This window comes from Rhinatrema bivittatum, chromosome 1 (genome assembly GCF_901001135.1).
Source record: "Rhinatrema bivittatum chromosome 1, aRhiBiv1.1, whole genome shotgun sequence".
Lineage (NCBI taxonomy): Eukaryota > Metazoa > Chordata > Amphibia > Gymnophiona > Rhinatrematidae > Rhinatrema > Rhinatrema bivittatum.
In genome coordinates, this window is record NC_042615.1 from 661,680,353 (window position 1) to 661,701,646 (window position 21,294).

At 47.8% G+C, this 21,294-nt stretch overlaps 1 protein-coding gene across 1 annotated transcript in view; it reads right to left on the reverse strand.

Moving 5' to 3' along the window:
* ADGRV1 (adhesion G protein-coupled receptor V1) overlaps nucleotides 1-21,294 on the reverse strand; it is a 1,128,533-nt gene that overhangs the window by 700,255 nt on the left and 406,984 nt on the right. The window contains exons 55-56 of the mRNA XM_029573357.1: nucleotides 11,425-11,627; nucleotides 10,919-11,095 (exon numbers count right to left, since the gene is read on the reverse strand). Of these exons, the coding sequence (XP_029429217.1) occupies nucleotides 10,919-11,095; nucleotides 11,425-11,627 (380 nt within the window). The remainder of the gene's footprint in view (nucleotides 1-10,918; nucleotides 11,096-11,424; nucleotides 11,628-21,294) is intronic.

Here is a 21,294-nt window from a genome sequence, read left to right on the forward strand (position 1 = left end):
ACGCAGGGGTAGGTTTTTGGGGGTTACGTGGATATCTTACGCATGTAACCTTTTGAAAATCTACCCCTAAGTGCAGGGCCGGTGCAAGGGGATTTGGCGCCCTAGGCGAGCCTTCTTCCTTGCGCCCCCCCCCCGGTCTCGGCCCCGACTCCTACCTCATTCTCAATCACGCCCGCTGACTGGGATTTTCTGGGTCGCGAGCAGATTGGGCACTGCTTGCGGCCCGCCAAATCTCCACTCCTCTTTGCCACCACTTGCGGCCCCATATGGCTCGCACCCAGTGGCGCACCAAGGGTCTCCAGCGCCCAGGGGCCAATGCATTTGTGTGCCACAGAAAATCAGTGGCATCTCTAGACAGAAGAATTTGTTTTGGGTGGGGGGGGAGCCAAAATGACATTTCTTCATCACACCCACCTCTATAGCATGGATCCTGCTTTAAAATTGGTTATAAAAAAAAGTGTTGTTAAAAAAAGTCCAAAGGGTCCTCTGCATTATTTTAAAAAGCTGGCCAGTTTCACACTTCTAGTAAAACTACTATAAAATTATTTGATAGCCTCATTCAACTAATTCTATATGATTATGAGAATGAAGTCTGGAATATATAGGAAGGGACAGAATGTCAATACAAATCCTGCACCTCCAGTTCTGTAACTCTGTGCATCCACTGAAATTCCCCCAAACAATGGAGCTTGGATGTTTCCCTTACAGCTCATCATACTAAAAGATATTTTCAAATTCTGGTGTCACCTCACAGTAACAGCAGCACAAACACCTTCCACTGCCAGACACATTGTGAACTAACATAAAGCACCGCAAAAGAGACACCCAAAATCTATACTGCAATCCCATCATAACATAACAGTAATAACACCAAGGATTCAAACAATAATAACCCTACCTGTGAAAAAGCAAGGGTAAATATTACACTGGGTCCTGGGATAACAATACACCACCTACTGAGGAAACAAAACAAACCCGATTGCTATAGATCCCTATACAGACACTACATGCTAGCAGAATATCTCATCGTGGTCACACACACAGAGCAGAGACAGACCCTCACCAAATACAGAATACAAAATAAAGGAGCACAAATTAGACAAAAACTGGAATGGAAACCCCAAGAAGCCAGACTCTGTGTATTAATAATGGAAAAACAGAACCACCATTCCTCATAAAACAAATAAAATCAAGAAACAAAGCATCAGTTATAATAGTAAAACCATACTAATAAAATATTTTAAAACTACTGATAAATAGAATTTCTATTAATTAAAATCATATACATTTTTTACAATTTCCCAAACACCAATAAAACATTTCAAAACAGTACATATATCAAATAACACACAATAATTAAAATTAATAAGGATTTTAAAAAGCCCCTGCTGTCCATACATGGGAGCTCTTGATTTCCAGTCACCCTGATATTGTCGAGGATTAGGAGGTTATCCTCTCTCTCTCACACATACTCACATGTCCATTCTCTCTCACACATACACTGTCACATACATACACATTCATGCTCTTATACCCAACCATAACCTCTCGCTCTCACAGACACTGACACACTCAGGCTCTAAGGCACTCTCTCCCCCTCCACACACACCCCCACACAAACTCTTACTCCCCTGGATTTTCTCATACACACTCTCCAGGAGAAGGGATCACATAACCCCCATCTTAAAGAACCTCCACTGGTTACCCATACACTTTAGAATAATATACAAGGCCATTCTTACCACATACAAAAATATCCATCTACTGGCTCCCATTGACCTACAGATCCCTCTCCAACTACATAACTCGTCAAGACCGACAAGAGATGCATACAAAGGATCACTACAGGTACCACCGCCCAAATCCACCAGACACATCACGCTAAGAGATCGGGCATTCTCTACAGCCATTCCACCGTTATGGAACTCTATCCCCTCTAACATCAGACTGGAAACATGCATCTCAACCTTCAAAAAAAGACTAAAGACATGGATATTCATACAAGCATTCCCGGACTCAAACTAATATATCTCATCCTCGCCAATTCCTTATCTCCAATTACACCATGATTAACCATCTCCATTATTGTTTACATGTTTGAATTAATAACCTGTCCTTTCTCTTCTTTCTCTGCCAAGTTCCAATCTCCCTGTTATATGTAACTGCATTTTCCGCACCACTGTTTTTAGTTTATGTTTTATGATGCACCCCTGTTCTATGTGAACCAGCATGATGGGACTGCGTTCCCGAATGCCGGTATATAAAAACCCAAATAAATAAAAAAATAAATAAATGCTCTCACTCTCACTGGCTCCCTCACATACACACAAACACACACTCCCAGGCAAGCTCCCACTCGTTCTCACACACACACAGGCAAGCTCCTAGTCATTCTCACACTGAACCCCAGGCAGGCTCCCATTCATTTTCACACCACTCCCTCCCCATCCCCCAGGCATGCACACATTCATTCTCACACACACAGACCCCCAGGCAGGCACCAATTTATTCTCACACACACCCATACACCACAAACAGGCAGGCACCTATTCTCACACATACAAACCCCAGGAAGACACCCATACATTCTCATTCACAGACACACCCTCAGGCAGGCACCCATGCATTCACACACATACACCCCCAGGCAGACTCCCATTCATACACGCACACACTAAAGGCAGAGACCCCCTCTCTTTCTTTTGCCAGCAACCTCAGAGCCTCTCTCATTCTTCTGCTGCCACTATCACTGCCACTGTATGGCTATTGCGGAGGTGCTGATTGCTGCTATTGGCACTGAAGCCCATTCTGCTGCCTCCTCTGTGCAGGCCCCATGGGCTTCCAGTTCCTCTATGCTGATCTCGTACATTGTGAGATCCGCATAGAGAAAGTGCTACTCTTGCACATTCCCAAAGATTACATGTTCCAATCAGTAAAAAGTAATTTATTTCTTTTTACATTTGCTGTCTGATCTTAGTTTTCTAATCGGTTGGTCACAGGCTTTTTTTTTTCCACCTTCCCTTTCTTATTTTTTTGCCAATTCCTTTTATAACATATTTATTTTCTCTCCATCTGTCTGCTTCCCTCAAACACACAGTCAGGTTCTCATTCTCACATGCTTTCTCTCTCTCACATACACAGGCACTCATTCTCACATGCTGTCCCTCATACAATCATTTATACACAGTCTCTCTCTTGCACATGCTGTCTAACTCTCACTCCCACATGCTGTCTTGCTCAAGCACAGGTTCTCACTGTCACATGCTCTCTCTCATACAATCATTCCTACACACAGGCTCTCACTGTCACATGCTGACTCACACACACAGGCTCTCTCTCACGCCCACATGCTGTCCTGCTCAAGCACAGGCTCTCACTGTCACATGCTCTCTCTCATACAATCATTCCTACACACGGGCTCTCACTGTCACATGCTGACTCACACACACACACACACACACACAGGCTCTCTCTCACTCCCACATGCTGTCTTGCTCAAGCACAGGCTCTCACTACAACATGCTGTCTCTCACACACACAAAGGCTCTCCCATGCTGTCTCTGCAAACATTCAGGTCTTCACTCCCACACACACACACAGTCTCTCAACTCATCTCATACACGCACACATACACACTGTACAAACCCTCAGTCTCTCTCTCTCACCTCTGGGCCTCCTCTTCACGGGCCACTGCAGGATGGGCTCTGCAGCGGCCCCGGTCTTCTCGAGCCGCGCTGATCCTCTTCTGAACGTGGCAGATGCTCCTCCTCCTTCCGGCACGCGGCTGATGCTCCTCCTCTTTCCTGCCCGCGCGGCTCCGGCAACATTTTTCTTCCGGGGCCGCGCGGGCAGGAAGGAGGAGAAGTTCCTGCATTGGCTGATGCTCCTCCTCCTCCTTCCTGCCCGCGCGGCTCCGGCAACATTTTTCTTCCGGGGCCGCGCGGGCAGGAAGGAGGAGAAGTTCCTGCATTGGCTGATGTTCCTCCTCCTTGCTTCTCCTCCTTCCTGCCCGCGCGGCTCCGGCAACATTTTTCTTCCGGGGCCGCGCGGGCAGGAAGGAGGAGTAGCACCAGCATGTTTAGACGCGACTGTACCACGGCCCTGCGATCTTCTTGCTGTGTGTATCTGCCATTGGGATGACGTCCACCGGCGGCCATTGGCCGTCAGCGGCTCGGCGCCCCCTAATGCTCAGCGCCCTAGGCGATCGCCTAGTTCGCCTAGTGCTTCCGCCGGCCCTGCCTAAGTGATAATTACACAACATACTTATACAAAAGTTTAAAAACAATAATGATCATTAGGGACACATTATTATTAAGTATATCGAGAAATAACAGTGCTTAATATATATCAGTGCTACAGGAGTATATTATTGAAACAGTTCTTGTAAAGTTAACAATATCCTCTATCAGTCATCTCTTTTCCAAGCTGAAGAGCCCTAATCTGTTTAACCTTTCTTCATATGGGAGCTGTTCCATCACCTTTATCACCTTTTCTAGTTCCACTGTGATGAGAGTGGTGCCTGTGAGCTCTTAGTGCCGTGGCTTAGTTGATACCGCCTCATAGGCAAATCTACGAGGTCTATGCCAACAGCTGAAGCATGCACTCTGCAGCAGGACAGACTGGAGCTTCATCTATACCAGCCGCCAGTTCTGATGGCCAGCAGGGATTAGGTAGGTCCCAAGGGTGGTTGAGTAAGCAAGAGTCCAAGAACAAACAGAGGTCAGGGCAGGCAGCAGGCAGGAGATAGAAGGAACAGGCCGAGGGTCGAAGCAGGCGGCAAGCAAATGTGGTCAGGTCCAAGGCTGAGATCATGTCCAGACAACAGGCAAGCATGGTCAGGTTCAAGGCTAAGGTCAGGTTCAAGGCTAAGGTAAGGCAGCAGGCAAGCATTGTCAGGTCCAAGTCCGAAGCTAGGGATCAATACCATGAGATCAGGCCAAGGAGGAGACAGATGAGGAAAGGCTGGACGAGGCAAGGATAAGGGAAGGCTAGATGAGGCAAGGACAAGGCAAGGCTGTAAACTAGAACAAGAACACAGAGCAACACTTATGGCAGCGAGGCAGGAGACCCATTGCAAAGGCAGCTAGCTGGAGTAGTGGCTAGGTTTAAATACCCAGCCACATGACGTCATCCTGCAGCACCGGGACCTGGGTTTCGTGCCACTGCGCGCATAAAGCGTAAGTAGCACCATGCATGCATACCTATGGAGGATGCTGGCTGGGCCGAGGGGACAGCTTGGAACTGCGCAGCATGGTGGGTGCCCAGGTGGTGAGTGCGGCCAGTCGCGGCCTACCCTGTAACTGGCCAAATTTGACATCCACTATATGTTTCTTGAGATGAGGTGACCAGAAATGCACACACAATATTTGAGATGCAATCACACCATAGATCGAGTAGAAAAATGATAATATTCAGTTATTTTTCCATTCCTTTCTGAATAATTCCTTAACATTCTATTTGCTGAATTTTACCATTGGAAAAACTAACCATTTAGTCCTACTCTTTGTTTCCTTTCTTTTAATCAGTTATCATTACACAGTAAGCCATTGCCTCCTATCCTGTGACCTTTTAGTTTTCTGAGGAGTCTCATCAGGGACTTTATTAAATTCCTTCTAAAAATCTAAATACACTATATTGATTGGTACTTTTATCCACATGCTTATTAATACCATCAAAGAATTCTAATGTTATTACTGTTACGATCCCCCCTGTTGCTGCACTACAGGTGGTATCTCACCTTCCACTGGAGGCCACTTCGAAGCCAGGGCCTCGCCTGTGTTCCATCCGGGACTTGCTCCAGGGCCTGGAGGCCTAGCTGTTCCTGAGGTCTGCCTGTGGCTTGCATGGCTGTGTTTGGACTTCCTGGTTTCCGGCCACACCCTTTTCCTAGGGGCTGGCCCGCAGCTCTCTACCCCAGTTATAGGGCCAGCAAGGGGCGGTCCTGGCAAGCTCCTCCTAGGGAGTTACCCACTTTAGCTGTATAAAAGGACTTTCTTGTCAGTTCCTCAGGGCCTTTGGATTGAGCACTACAGTCGTCTGTACCTCTGCCTTGATCCAGGTCCTCCGTGATCGTCTGTGCCTTGATGGTTCCCTGTCCAGTGTCTCTGCCTTGATGTCTGTTCCAGATGTTGCCATGATGTCTGTTCCTGATCCCATGCCTGATCCAGTTCCCGCTGTTCCTACCTGCTTGAGGCTGCCAGGAGTGCAGCAACCTTTCCTGCTTGAGGCTGCCAAGAGTGCAGCAACCTTTCCTGCTTGAGGCTGCCAGGAGTGCAGCAACCTTTCCTGCTTGAGGCTGCCAGGAGTGCAGCAACCTTTCCTGCTTGAGGCTGCCAGGAGTGCAGCAACCTTTCCTGCTTGAGGCTGCCAAGAGTGCAGCAACCTTTCCTGCTTGAGGCTGCCAGGAGTGCAGCAACCTTTCCTGCTTGAGGCTGCCAGGAGTGCAGCAACCTTTCCTGCTTTGGCTGCCAGGAGTGCAGCAACCCACCGCTTCCTCTTCCCTGCGCGTGTCACGCTCCCGCAGTTGTGGGACAGGGTGGTCCGTGACCAGTCCAGCCGTGCTGGCTGTGTAGGGCGCCTTGAGAGACAGTGCCCATGTCTTGCTTCAGCCCTTGCCCTGATGTCTTCAATGTCTTGCTTCAGCCTGTCTTGGATGTCTTGCCTCAGCCCCCGTCTGACGTCTTCTGTGTAAGGACTCTGTCTGCCCTCGCCTCTGTCCGGCCTGCCGCCCATTGCCGTACCCAGCAGCAGGTCCGAAAGGGCCAGGAACAGTCGGAGGACCGTTCATCAATCAACATCCCCGTGTTGGTTGCCATGGCCGTGCAGGTCCGGCTGAGGGTCAGACTCCACTCCTTACTCCCTGCCTCTGTACCCGCCTGGCTCACCATGCCTGCTCGGCTCACCTCCCACGGTGTGGCTTGGGGCTCCCTAAGTCTTGCCGTGGCCCAAGGGCTCACCACCCGCTTGAGACGACCGCGCTCCGCGTGCGCTCGTAACAATTAAGACATGATCTCCTTTGTCTCCTCTCCATTAAACTATGATTTATCTTTATGATCAGTAATTTTGTTTGTAACAATAGCTCCCACCATTTTACCCAGCATCAATGTGAGACTCACTGGTCTGTAGTTACCTGAGTTATCCCCAGAGCCCTTTTTAAAAATTAGAATTACATTGGATATCTTCCAGTCCTCAGGTATAGAGGCAGATTTGGTTATAGATAAGAACATGCCATACTGGGTCAGACCAAGGGTCCATCAAGACCAGCATCCTGTTTCCAACAGTGGCCAATCCAAGTCATAAGAACCTGGAAAGTACCCAAAAACTCAGTCTATCCCATTCTAATGTTGTTAGTAATAGCGGTGGCTATTTTCTAATAGGGATGTGCATTCTTCCTGGTTCGGCCACCCCGAAAACGAAGTGGATTTTCCCAAAATTTTGGGATAATTAGTTTTATTTGGGGTGGCCGAAAAAAATCGGCCCGAACCGCGGAAAAACGAAATTTCCTGTGGTGGGCCGATAACGAAGGCCAAACTGAAAGGTTCGGCTGAATCACATCTCTGTTTCTAAGTCAACTTAATTAATAGTAGGTAATGGACTTCTCCAATCCTTTTTTAAACCCAGCTACACTAACTGCACTAACCATATCCCCTGGCAACAAATTCCAGAGTTTAATTGTGCATTAAGGGAAAAAGAACTTTCTCCGATTAGTTTTAAATGTGCCATATGCTAACTTCATGGAGTGCCCCCTAGTCCTTCTATTATCCGAAAGAGTAAATAACCGATTCACATTTACCCGTTCTAGACATCTCATGATTTTAAACACCTCTATCATATCCCCCCTCAGCCGTCTCTTCTCCAAGCTGAACAGTCCTAACCTCTTTAGTTTTTCCTCATAGGAGAGCTGTTCCATCCCCTTTATCATTTTGGTCACCCTTCTCTATAACTTCTCCATCGCAACTATATCTTTTTTGAGATGCAGCGACCAGAATTGTACACAGTATTCAAGGTGCGGTTTCACCATGGAGAGATACAGAGGCATTATGACATTTTCCATTTTATTCACCATTCCCTTTCTAATAAGTCCCAACATTCTGTTTGCTTTTTTGACAGCCGCAGAACATTTTGCCGACAATTTCAATGTGTTATCTACTATGACGCCTAGATCTCTTTCTTGGGTGGTAGCTCCTAATATGGAACCTAACATTGTGCAACTATAGCATGGGTTATTTTTCCCTATATGCATCACCTTGCACTTATCCACATTAAATTTCATCTGCCATTTGGATGCCCAATTTTCCAGTCTCACAAGGTCTTTCTGCAATTTATCACAATCCACTTGTGATTTAACTACTCTGAATAATTTTGTATCATCTGCAAATTTCATTACCTCACTCGTCGTATTCCTTTCCAGATCATTTATAAATATATTGAAAAGCATAAGTCCCAGTACAGAACCCTGAGGCACTCCACTGCCCACTCCCCTCCACTGAGAAAATTTTCCATTTAATCCTACTCTCTGTTTCCTGTCTTTTAGCCAGTTTGTAATCCACGAAAGGACATCACCAGTAACAGGTCTAAAGTTCTAGCCCATTGGTTTAAAAAAAATGCTCTTGGTGCTGGCACAGGGCAGATGGTGGAATCTGGCCCACTATCCACCAATAAAGGAAAGAGGTGGCCCAGGCAGCTGGTGAAGCCCAATCTACCAGCCACTGAAGACACACAGAGTGGGATGGGGTCTCCCATGGAAAGCTTTTTCATCTGCCACTACATAGTGGGTCATTTCACCCATCCTCACACACTTTTAGGCTATTGATCCATTCCTATCCAACACCCCAGTATTAACAGGATGTTTCACCTCCCTTCCCTTCCCCAATTACCTTCCCAAGAGGCCAAGTCTCAGCTACAGTGGCATATGAGTCTCCCCCTTCCATCTTTTGTGACTGGTATGATGGCTCCACCAATTGCCCCAAGCCTATTCAGTCTGTCTTCAGTGTCTTTTGGGATGCCCTCCACCAGCCACTGGGGTATCCTTTTTCCATCTTCGGTGGGTGGCAAGAAAGGCTCCAACAGTCACCCTATGCTAGCACTGAGAGCCTTTTATAAATGTGCAGGCTGGAACTTCCTGATATTGCTCTTGTGATGCATGAGATCAACAGTGCTAACCCATAATTTTGAACATTTACAGCCGAACAACAGCTATGCATGGGAGGGATCAAAGTTGTGATTAGTTGTGAACATGCACAGCTTAGAGGGAACACTGATTGGCAGCTCGTATTTGTTTTTAAATTTACAGTAGGTTTGGCAGCAACCAAATATATGGGTTATATTGTTGGCAGAGGAGTGGTAAAACTACAAGTGAATAAAACAGATGCAATCCAGAAATGGCATAAGCCCATCAACTGGAAACAACTGAGAACCTTGTTAAGAATTATTGGTTATCCTCGTCAAATCAACCTGAATTTTTCAATTTGGGCAGCACCATCAACTAACGTAATTAAAAAAAAAGGATAATAAGATAATCTAAGGAAGCAGCAGTAGTATTTTGAGATTTGTGAACAGCCTTATGCAGTAACTGAGTATTGATTGCACCTGATTTCAATATACAATTTATTCTTCAGATTCTTGGAGGTGGGGGTGGAGACAATTCTCTCTCAGAAGGTTGAATAAAAGAAAACACCACCTAATACTTTACTTTCAGCAGGAAGCTAACCCCTATAGAGCAAAAGTAGGCAGTAGTTGCTATGATTGGTGTGTGTGTGGACCCTTGGCCCGAGGTGCAAGTTGACACAGCCTGTGGGGAGGAGCCCCACAGGTCCGCACCGTCAGGAGGTGAGGTGTTGGAGTGTAAGGAAGCTCCATTCACAGTCGTGGGGAGAACCCCAAAGACCAGGAGGTGACCCCCGTAGGGTAGCAGACTGTAGACAGTTCTTGGAGAGTCTGGTGAGAGGGGGCACCAGGCAGAGCATGGGGCGATAAGCACCTGAACAGCCGAGCAGGAGATACTCGGATAGGACAGCCCCGAAGGGCAGAGCTGCAGCATAGTGGGCGAAGATGGGAATTCGGAGCGGCCTCGGAGGGAACAGAGGCAGGCTGTGCGGCTCGGCGCGCCCAAGTTGCACAATTGTGCACCCCCTTACGCGCGCATGTTATAAAATCGGGTGTAGATTTGTTTGCGCCGGGTTGTGCGAACAAATCTGCCCCTATGCGTAATTTTGTTTATTTCATAACCTCGCATATTGTTTCTGCCTGAAAAAGTATTCTGGATTTTTCATGTGTCTCACTCTTTCAGGAAAAATTAAAAACACCGAACCCACGGTTTTTTTCCCACTTTCTCACCACCTCCTACCCCTGGGCCAGATTTTAAAAGGGTTACGCGGGCCTATTTTAAAAAGGCCTGGCAACGCGAGAAAAGCCCCGGGACACGTGTAAGTCCCGGGGCTTGTAAAAAGGGGCAGAGAGGGGGCAGGGTCAGGCTCCCGGCACAGCGGCCATACTTGCCGCTCTGCCGGGGATCGCGCACCGGCAGTCGGCCAGTGCGCGCAACTTGCGCCTGCCCGGAGGTAGGTGCAAAAGGTAAAACAAAAATTTGGGGGGGGGGGGTTAGAGTAGGGCTAGGGGGATAAATGTTAGGGGAAGGGGTGGAAAGGTCAGGTTAGGGGAAAGGGAACAGGGGAAGGCAGCGCGGCTCAGTGCGCGCAAGGGGTGCACAATTGTGCACCCCTTGCGCGCACAGACCCCTGATTTTATCATTTGCGCGCACCTGTGCGCACAAGTTATAAAATCGGGTATATATGTGCGTGCACCGGGTAGCACGCGCACTTGTACGCCAGCGCACAACCTTTTAAAATCTACCCCTCTGCGAATACATTTTATTACCAATGAACTGTATTATACTTGAATGCTTTCAGTTTGGTCTAACCTTGGTGACGTTAAACTGAAATATGCCTCTGGGTTCATCATTTTCCTCAATAGATATCTCCACAATTTCTGCCCCAAGTCTCTTCACACTTGGCTGTCCTCCCATGAGAGATGAGTTTCCCAGCCGAGCATCTGTCAGATTTATGATAAAGTTCTCAAATAATTCTGGAATGTTGTCCTAAAAAAAGGAAGCACGGATTTTAGTTTGGATAGAAAATCAGAATTGTACAGCATGGATCGTTTAAAGGAAGAACTCAACTAATTATGAAATTCAGAAGAATACATTTTAAAAACAGAAGTGTTACAGTTAGTAAAGTGTAAACTGGTTATAAGCATTCAAATATCTATGAGACAGCATAACCGGGAGATAATAAATAAAATAAGCCAAATTCTCTCTTCATTTACTGGACTAAGCTTAGATACTATAAATCCCTAAATATATGCAATTCCCACTCTCCACCCACTCTGTACCAGTGTCTGCACAATCTCCCCTTTTTGATTACTCACAGGCAGAATAGTGACATTGACCCATGTTCCAGTTTTGTTTTCTGCAATAATGATTATTTCATCCTTTGCTAAGTAATCCTGGTTTTCTGTGGCTTGATTGGTAGGGGGGAGTGAAAAATTGGGCTTTGATATCACATGGACTGCAATATCCCCAACAAATCCTTGTTCTCTGACAATCTGCAAAGTAATGACACTGGAATTCCCTGCAGGTTTAAGTGGGGGGAAAATGTGTTAGTGTTCATCTGGACCTCTAAAACCTAAACATGCATAGCACACAGTTTGTAGCTTTAGACTACATTTAACATCTCATTTGGGAGACATTCCAAAGCTCCTGTTTGCTCTGATTTGCATGGCAAGAAGTTTAAGAACAAGAGGTAGTACAACTGGAACTTGTTTTGGATCTTAAGTTCAATGGGCAACAGGGCAGAGGTAGTTTTGCCCAGTGATAACAGAAGCACAACAACTTTCAATCACAGACAGTGCTAGATGCAGTACAAGCTTTCAGGTACAAGGAGGAGGCGTGGCATAACATGCAAATATCCAGATAAATAGAGGAGGAAGTGAAATGCACTGCTGGGCAAGTTAGAGCAACAATCATACAGGCCGATTCAGTAAAAGTCATGGGAGAGCCGGCGAGCGCCCGCTCTCCCGATGCGCACAAAGGCCACTCTCCTGTGCGTGTGATTCAGGAAGGAACAACATGCAAATGAGGACCCGCGGTAAAAGGAGGCGCTGGGGACACTAGCGCGTTCCTAGCGCCTCCTTTTTGACAGAAGCGGCGGCTGTCAGCGGATTTGACAGCAGACGCTCAATTTTATCGGCATCAGTTCTCGAACCCGCTGACAGCTACGGGTTCGGAAAACGGACACCGGCAAAATTGAGCGTCCATCTTCTTAATTTTAATTTTTTACTTTTTTTTTTACTTTTGGGGCCTCCGACTTAATATCGCTATGATATTAAGTCTGGCAACCCATCCACAAGCTTGTGCCACCATCAAAATATGTGAACACCACAAAGAAAGAGAGTGCACATCAATACACTAGAATGAAAATTCTCTTAGTCTGAGTGAAAAGAAGTGGCAGCATGCTGCCTTCTGACTAGTGTGTGTTGCAGAACATTCAGGCTACGTTTGGCCGCACGTTTCCAACGCGCTATTTTTACCCCTTATACAGTAAGGGGTAATAGTGCGTCGAAAATGCACGGCTAACCCCCCCAAAACTAATAGCGCCCGCAACATGCAAATGCATGTTACGGGCGCTACATTAATAATTAAGTCGGAGGGTGTATAGAAAAGCAGTTTTTACTGCTTTTCTGTACACTTTCCTGGTGCCAGCCGAAATTAACGCCAACCTTTGCGCAGGCGTTAATTTCTGAAAGTAAAATGTGCGGCTTGGCTGCACATTTTACTTTCTGTATCGCACGGGAATAACTAATAGGGCCATCAACATGCATTTGCATGTTTATTTATTTATTTATTTATTTATTTATTTAAGGTTTTTATATACCGGCAATCATGAGCACATATCTTGCTGGTTTACATGAAACGGGGGTGCATTAATAAACATCAAACTCAAAACTGTGGTGACCGAAGGAGATAGTTACAATTAACAAGGGTCGCAGAACTTGGAGAAGAAGGAAGAGAAAGGAAAGAATAAATGGTTAGACAATATACAAATTAAGTTAAATACTATGTACAAATGGCAAGGTTAATGGATTATGTCCTTGGATTATGTCTTTAGATTGTGTCTGGGAAAGCTTGCTTGAATAACCAAGTCTTAAGTCTTTTCCTGAAAGTTGGGAGGCAGGGTTCCAGTCTGAGATCTGTAGGAATGGAATTCCAAAGAGAAGGGCCAGCTGTGGAGGTGGCACGATCTCTTAGGGTAATGTGTCTGGTCGTTTTCGCAGGGGGAACTTGGAGGGCGCCTCTGTATACATCTCTGGTAGGTCTTGTCGAATTGTATACTTGGAGGGGGATTTGTAGATCGAGGGAAGTGCGTTGATGTATAGTTTTGAAGATGATACATAAGGCTTTATACATGATACAGAAGTATACGGGCAGCCAGTGTAGCTCTTTCAGGATGGGAGATATGTGGTCTCTCTTTCTTGCTCCTGTTAGTAGTCGGTCTGCTGAGTTTTGAACCATCTGTAATGGTTTGGAATAGGATGAGGGCAGACCTAGCAATAGGGAATTGCAGTAGTCTAATTTTGAAAAGATGACTGCTTGGATGATCGTTCTGAAGTCTTGAGCATGGAAAAGAGGTCTGATCCTTTTCAGGACCTGGAGTTTATAGAAACAGTCTTTGGTTGTTTTGTTGATATGTGCTTTGAAGTTTAGCCGGTTGTCTATTATCACTCCTAAGTCTCTAACTTGTGAGGTAGGTAAGTTGGTAGGAAGAGAAGTGCTGGAGCTATTGTTCTCAGGAGAGATGAGTAAGGTTTCCGTCTTGGAGGAGTTTAAGATGAGGTGTAGGCTGTTAAGTAGTTGTTTGATTTTCTGGTGGCATGATTCCCAGTAGTCGAGAGTTTTAGTGTATGTGTCTTTGATGGGGATGATGATTTGAATATCATCTGCGTATAGGAAATACTTTAGATTGAGGTCGGTAAGAAGTTGGCAGAGAGGAAGAAGGTAAATATTGAATAGAGTCGGAGATAATGAAGAATCTTGTGGGACTCCTATGACAGTGTCGAATCTTGACGATTCCTTGTTTTGGAGTTTAACTTTGTAGCCTCTATTGTTGAGAAAGGTTTTGAACCAGGATAGGACGGTGCCGCTGATTCCTATGGACGACAGTTGGTTAAGAAGGATGGTGTGGTTGACCGTGTCGAATGCTGCGGATAGGTCTAACAAGATCAGTAGGAAAGAGTTTCCTTTGTCGAGTCCCAATAAGAAGTCTGTCAACGAGGTGAGGAGGGATTCTGTGCCTCGATTTTTTCGGAAACCGTGTTGTGGGGTGAAGAGAAGATTGTTGTCTTCAATGAAATCAGAGAGTTGTGAGTTCACAAGTTTTTCCATGATCTTGGCGATGAATGGGAGGTTAGCTATGGGGCGGAAGTTATTGGGGTCCTTCGGGTCAAGGTTAGGTTTCTTAAGGAGCGGTGAGATTGATGCCATTTTGAGATCATCTGGGAAGGTTCCTTGGGCTAGGGAGCAGTTGATGATATTTGTCAATGATGTGGCTATTGTGTCTGGAATAGAAAGGAGTAGTTTGGAGGGGATGTGGTCTGCCGGATGAGACGAAGGTTTCATTCTTCTCAGGATGGCTTGTATCTCAGTGGAAGAGACGGGTTCAAAGGTGTTTAAGCTGGTGTTTCTGTGGGAAGATTGTTGATAAGTCTGGAGGGCGGCGGTGTCAGGAGGCAGTTGTATTAAGAGATTGGTAATTTTATTTTGGAAGAACTGAGCGAGTTCTTCAGCTTTGGGTTGAGCCATGTTGGCGGGGATTTCTCGCGGTAAGGATTGGGTGAGGCTGGAGACATAAGCGAAGAGGGCTTTGGCGTCAAAGACCAGGTTGTGTATCTTAGATGCATAATAGTCTTTTTTTGATTTTGAAGTGAGGGATTTGTACTGGTATAGTGTAGATTTGTATGAGGAGATGGTGGTGTCGCTAGGGGTTTTGCGCCAGATTGCTTCTTTTTTTCTTAAGTTTTGTTTAAGTTTCCTGAGTTCAATAGTGAACCAAGGTTGTCTGCTGGCGGCATTGGTGTGAGATTTTTTTGTAGTTGAAGGACAGAGCTTATTGGCTATATTTTCTGTTATGTTGTTCCAGGAGCGAATGGCAGTGTTCGGATCGGTGAGGTCTAATAGGGGGAGCTGTGCGACCAACTGGGTGTTAAGGTCTTCCAGGGAACATCGCCTCTTGTAGTGGAATGAGAGTGAGGGGATGTTAGGAGAGTTGGATTCTTTCAGCGTGAAGGAGGTAGAGATGAGAGTATGGTCTGACCATGGAATCTTTTTGTTCTTCAGACTGGATGTAGTTGTTGTTACCTTTGCCGCGCGGGTCTCAGCGCGCCAGCATGCGGGAGGGACCGCCCGGGCTCCGGGGAACAGCGGGGCCGACTCGGCAGCCTTAGCAGCGCGATCAGGCAGGGATCAGGGCGTTTCCCTCCGACGCACCAGCCAGCACCTCCGCGCATCGAGGGGAACTAATTCTCACGCGATTAGGGCCCTGGCCAAGCCCCCCTGACGTCAGACGCCGGCACAGGCGATTCAGCGCGGGAAACTTGACTATTTAAGGGAGACTGGCTCCCTGAGTAACTGCTTCGGCCACGATTGTTCCTGGGAGCATCGCTGTCTTTCGGATTGCTGTCTGACTGTCTCTGACCTGACTCGGATTACCTGCATTTGGTTCCTGATTGCTCGCTGCCTGCCCCGACCTTGGACTGCCTCTGGATTACTCTGCCTGCTGCCTGCCCCGACCTTGGACTGCCTCTGGATTACTCTGCCTGCTGCCTGCCTACTCGGATTACCTGCATTTGGTTCCTGATTGATCGCTGCCTGCCCCGACTCTGGACTACCTTCCGGTACCCACGCTCTTCCTCTGAGTCCCGACTTCCTCATTCCAAGGTAAGCGGTCTAAACTGTGGTTCCACTACTATCTGACTACCAGGCATTACAGTTGGCCGAAGCCATGGAGCCAGTGGATTTGACCGCTCTACAGGCCATTCCCGGGATGGCCAATAAGATCCAACAACAGCAAGGTGTTCTGGATCAAGTTACGGGGGTCCTAGATCGATTGGTGGCGCGGATGGATGCCTTAGCCCACTTGCCCACAGGACCCGCTCCTAGCCCGGCGGTTACCCCTGTCCCCATCCGGGTGCCCCCCCCACCTCGATTCAATGGGAATGCCGCCCTATGTCGGGGTTTCATCAACCAGTGCCGGATGCATTTCTCTTTACAACCTGCTTCTTTTCCCAATGATAAGACTAAAACTACCTTCCTTCTGTCCTTACTAGAGGGCCCTAATCGCGTGAGAATTAGTTCCCCTCGATGCGCGGAGGTGCTGGCTGGTGCGTCGGAGGGAAACGCCCTGATCCCTGCCTGATCGCGCTGCTAAGGCTGCCGAGTCGGCCCCGCTGTTCCCCGGAGCCCGGGCGGTCCCTCCCGCATGCTGGCGCGCTGAGACCCGCGCGGCAAAGGTAACAGTTGTAATGCCTTGGTTGACGAAAATCAAGTCCAGAGTATGACCCGCTTTGTGTGTGGGTTCGCTGACTAGTTGTTGGAATCCCATAGCGGACAGGGCTGTGAGGAGGGTTACGCAGCTGTTAGATGGTGAAGGATTGTCTATATGCAGATTGAAATCACCTAGGATGATTGCTGGAGTATCCAAGTTGATGAGCATGGTGGTGGTTTCAAGGATGGGGGAGACATCGGATTCTAGGAGTCCTGGGGGTGCGTAAACAAGAAGGATTTGAAGATTTTGTGAGGTGAAGTAGCCGACCTCCAGTTTTGAAATAGAGCTGAAAGGATGTTGGGAGAAGTTAAGGCTTTTTTTGGTGGCCAGAAGGATTCCACCTCCTCTTTCTTTCAGTCTCAGGAGTGAGAAGACGTCATAGGTCTGTGTAGGTAATTGGTTTATTAAAGCTGTATCTGAGGGCTTAAACCAGGTTTCGGTTACTGCACAAATATCTGGTTTGGCGTCGGTGAGATAATCGTTGAAAATTAGGGATTTTTTTGTTAGGGATTGTGCATTGAAAAGAGAGAGTGAGAAGAGGGAGAGTCCTAAAAGCTGGGTGATTGGAGTAATCAAGATGGGGGTGAGGGTTTTTAAGTTATTGTGGAGGGCTCGTCTGGGAGATATTCTTTTAGATGGGAGGCGGTGTTGTAAAATTGGTATTGGAAGCGCTAAAGACATTGTTAGCTGGCTGGCGCAGTGGGTAGGCGAATGGAAGAAAGGAGGAGAGACTGGGATTAGGAGATAACTAATTAGATGGTTGGGGCTCTGGATGAGCAGAGGATGGTTGCTTGCTGAGTGGACGCAGGATGGTTGCTGGGTGGATGGACGCAGGGTGGTTGCTTGTTGGGTGGATGGACGCAGGGTGGTTGCTTGTTGAGTGGATGGACGCAGGGTGGTTGCTTGTTGAGTGGATGGACGCAGGATGGTTGCTTGCTGGATGGACGCAGGGTGGTTGCTTGTTGAGTGGATGGACGCAGGGTGGTTGCTTGTTGAGTGGATGGACGCAGGGTGGTTGCTTGTTGAGTGGACGCAGGATGGTTGCTTGCTGGATGGACGCAGGGTGGTTGCTTGTTGAGTGGATGGACGCAGGGTGGTTGCTTGTTGAGTGGACGCAGGATGGTTGCTTGCTGGATGGACGCAGGGTGGTTGCTTGTTGAGTGGATGGACGCAGGGTGGTTGCTTGTTGAGTGGACGCAGGATGGTTGCTTGCTGGATGGACGCAGGGTGGTTGCTTGTTGAGTGGATGGATGCAGGGTGGTTGCTTGTTGAGTGGATGGACGCAGGGTGGTTGCTTGTTGAGTGGATGGACGCAGGGTGGTTGCTTGTTGAGTGGACGCAGGATGGTTGCTTGCTGGATGGACGCAGGGTGGTTGCTTGCTGGATGAGAGCTGAAGGGCCGTGAGCTGGATGGATGCTGGATGAGTACTGGTGCGGTATTGGTGTGCTGTAGCTTGGGAAGGCGAGGGTCGACACGAAGGGGCGAAACAAAGGGGCAGGCCCCTTTGTCGTGCTCCTTTGTGCGCGCGATGCCCGGCGCGCGACGCCCAGGAGATTGGTGGTTTAAATAGCCCGCCGGTCGCGCCTCTGACGTCACCGCCGTGACGTTTTTCGTGGGCGGTTCGGGGGCGAAGGCTCGCGGCTCGGCTCGGGGCCTGTTGGAGGCGAGGGCTCGTGGTCCGGGTCGAGGCCGGGTAGAAGCGAAGAATCGCGGCTCCAATCGCGGCCGGCTGGAGGCGGGGAATTGCTGCCTTTTAGGTAAGTGAAAGCAGGAGGGACAGGCCGGCGATCGGTGAGGGAGCCCGATCGGGGTGAGCGGAACAAGAGGCCTTACCCCGACGGGCTTCAGCGCCGATCGCGCAGGCCTAGTTCACCGCTGGAGCCCCGTGGAGGGCGCTATTAGTTTTGGGGGGGTTGGCCGCGCATTTTCGACGCACTATTACCCCTTACTGTATAAGGGGTAAAAATAGCGCGTTGGAAACGTGCGGCCAAACGCGGCCTGAATGTTCTGCAACACACACTAGTCAGAAGGCAGCATGCTGCCACTTCTTTTCACTCAGACTAAGAGAATTTTCATTCTAGTGTATTGATGTGCACTCTCTTTCTTTGTGATGTTCACATATTTTGATGGTGGCACAAGCTTGTGGATGGGTTGCCAGAATAGGTAAGAAAAGCTATCTGATATTCCAGCTTACAATGGGGGAGCATTTTTACATCATTCATGAAAATACATTCCAGCATAACACAGTTATGTTTTTATCCATGGGCACTGGAAAATAAGTTGCACACTCCCTCAAGAACAGAAATTCTCAGCAGTCCACACAAACATATAACAAAAAAGTATGTTTATAATTTACATAAAAATAAAGCCACAGGCTAATTATGCATGGTATTCTGCAGTATCCACAAAATCTCTTTTTTGATCATTCCCGGGAAGAATATTAACATTAATCATAGCATCAGTTTTATTTTCTGCAATAAAGACTATGATTATATCTTTTGAAAGTAATCTAGATTCTCTACAGCTTGACTGGTTGGAGTGTGTATGGAGGGGAATAAACATATAGGTTTGTTTAAGGTGATGCTTATTTTCTGCCTCTAGGAAAATGTCCCTGCCCCTTACAAGCATGCTGTATGTGGTTTCAGCTGGTCTGAGTGCCCTCAGTATGACAGAGGTCTCACCAGACCTTGCCTATCCATGATGTCAGAGTAGTGTGAGTGTGTAAGGATGACTACTATACCCCACTGGGATGAACCTACTCCTGGGGGAATTCTGCGCACATAAATTTAAAATTCTGCATACTTTATATTGGTCAAAATAACACAATGCATAAGAAAGTCTTTAAGTAATTAATTTAAAACGTAATACAGAAAAAGGTTATCCAAATCCTCAGGGAGATGGGGGGATAACCCTCTCTCATGCACATTCACAACCCCTCATACAGGTCCCTCTCACTCGCACACATACACACACCCTCATTCAGGCTCTCTCTCTCTCTTGCACACATACACTCTCTTATACAGGTTCCTTCTCTCTCTTGCACACATATCCACTCAGGCTCCCTTTCTTTCTCACATGCACAACCTCACACAGGCTACCTATCTCTCTCTCTCTCTCTCTCTCTCACACCCCTGCACACTGGCTCCCTCCCTCTCTCTCTCACACACACACATCCCTTCAGACAGGCTCTTTCTTACAAACACACACACTCCTTCACACAGGCTCCCTCTCTCACAAACAAGCACACACTCTCTCACATACACACAATCCCTTTTTTACACACATCAGCTTCCAGTCTCTCACATATATACACACTCCTTCACAATCTCCTCACATAGGATCCCTCTCTCTGGCATCCACACTCACGCATCCTCACACACATCCTTGATCACAGGCTCTCTCTCACACACACACCCTCACAGCATCTCACACACACACACACATACACACCTCTATACACAGACTCATTCTCACTGTGGCCTGCTCCATTTTTGCCATGAGCAGGATGGGCTCCGCTCGTGGTCAACGGGGCCATCAACATTTTTTCTGCGAATGGGATGGACTCCACTCATGACTGCTGGGACCTGCACCATCTTCACTGCCAGTGAAATGAGCTCTGCTCACAGCCATCATGACCTACACCATTTTCACTGTAAGCAGGATGGGCTCCACTTGCAGCAAACTAGGGACTGCTCCAAATTCTGCACAGAAAATGCAAATTCTGTGCAGGAGGGGAATTCTGTACATATTCTGCATAATGCAGAATTCCCCCAGGAGTAGCCCAGTGAGTTATAGGGAAGTATAAAACCCCTGCAGGAGGAATTAAGAAGAGAGAGATAGGAATTGAAAAGAGTAGATATTCCAACATCTGGAGTCCTGTTTGTCCTGAAAGCTAGGGACAAATAGAGATGTGAATCGTGTCCTCGATCGTCTTAACGATCGATTTCGGCTGGGAGGGGAAGGGAATCGTATCGTCGCCGTTTGGGTGTTTAGAGTATCGTGAAAATCGTTAAAATCGTGAACCGGCACACTAAAACCCCCTAAAACCCACCCCCGACCCGTTAAATTAAATCCCCCACCCTCCCGAACCCCCCCCCAAATGCCTTAAATTACCTGGGGGTCCAGCGGCACACTAAAACACCCTAAAACCCACCCCCGGCACACTAAAACCCCCTAAAACCCACCCCGACCCTTTAAATTAAATCCCCCACCCTCCCGAACCCCCCCCAAATGCCTTAAATTACCTAGGGGTCCGTAGCAGCGGTCCGTAGCTTAAATTACCTCTGTAGCCTTAAATTACCTCCGTAGCCTTAAATTACCTGGGGGTCCGTAGCGGCGGTCCGTAGCTAAATCGGGGGAAGGGGAGAGCAGGAAAACCGGCACACTAAATCGTGTAGTCTTCAGCCGGCGCCATTTTGCAAAATGGCCGCCGCAAAATGGCGGCGGCCATAGACCAACACGATTCGACGCAGGAGGTCGTTCCGGACCCCCGCTGGACTTTTGGCAAGTCTTGTGGGGGTCAGGAGGCCCCCCCAAGCTGGCCAAAAGTTCCTGGGGGTCCAGCGGGGGTCCGGGAGCGATCTCCTGCCGCGAATCGTTTTCCGTACGGAAAATGGCACCGGCAGGAGATCGACTGCAGGAGGTCGTTCAGCGAGGGGGAGGTCGTTCAGCGAGGGTTCCGGACCCCCGCTGAACGAC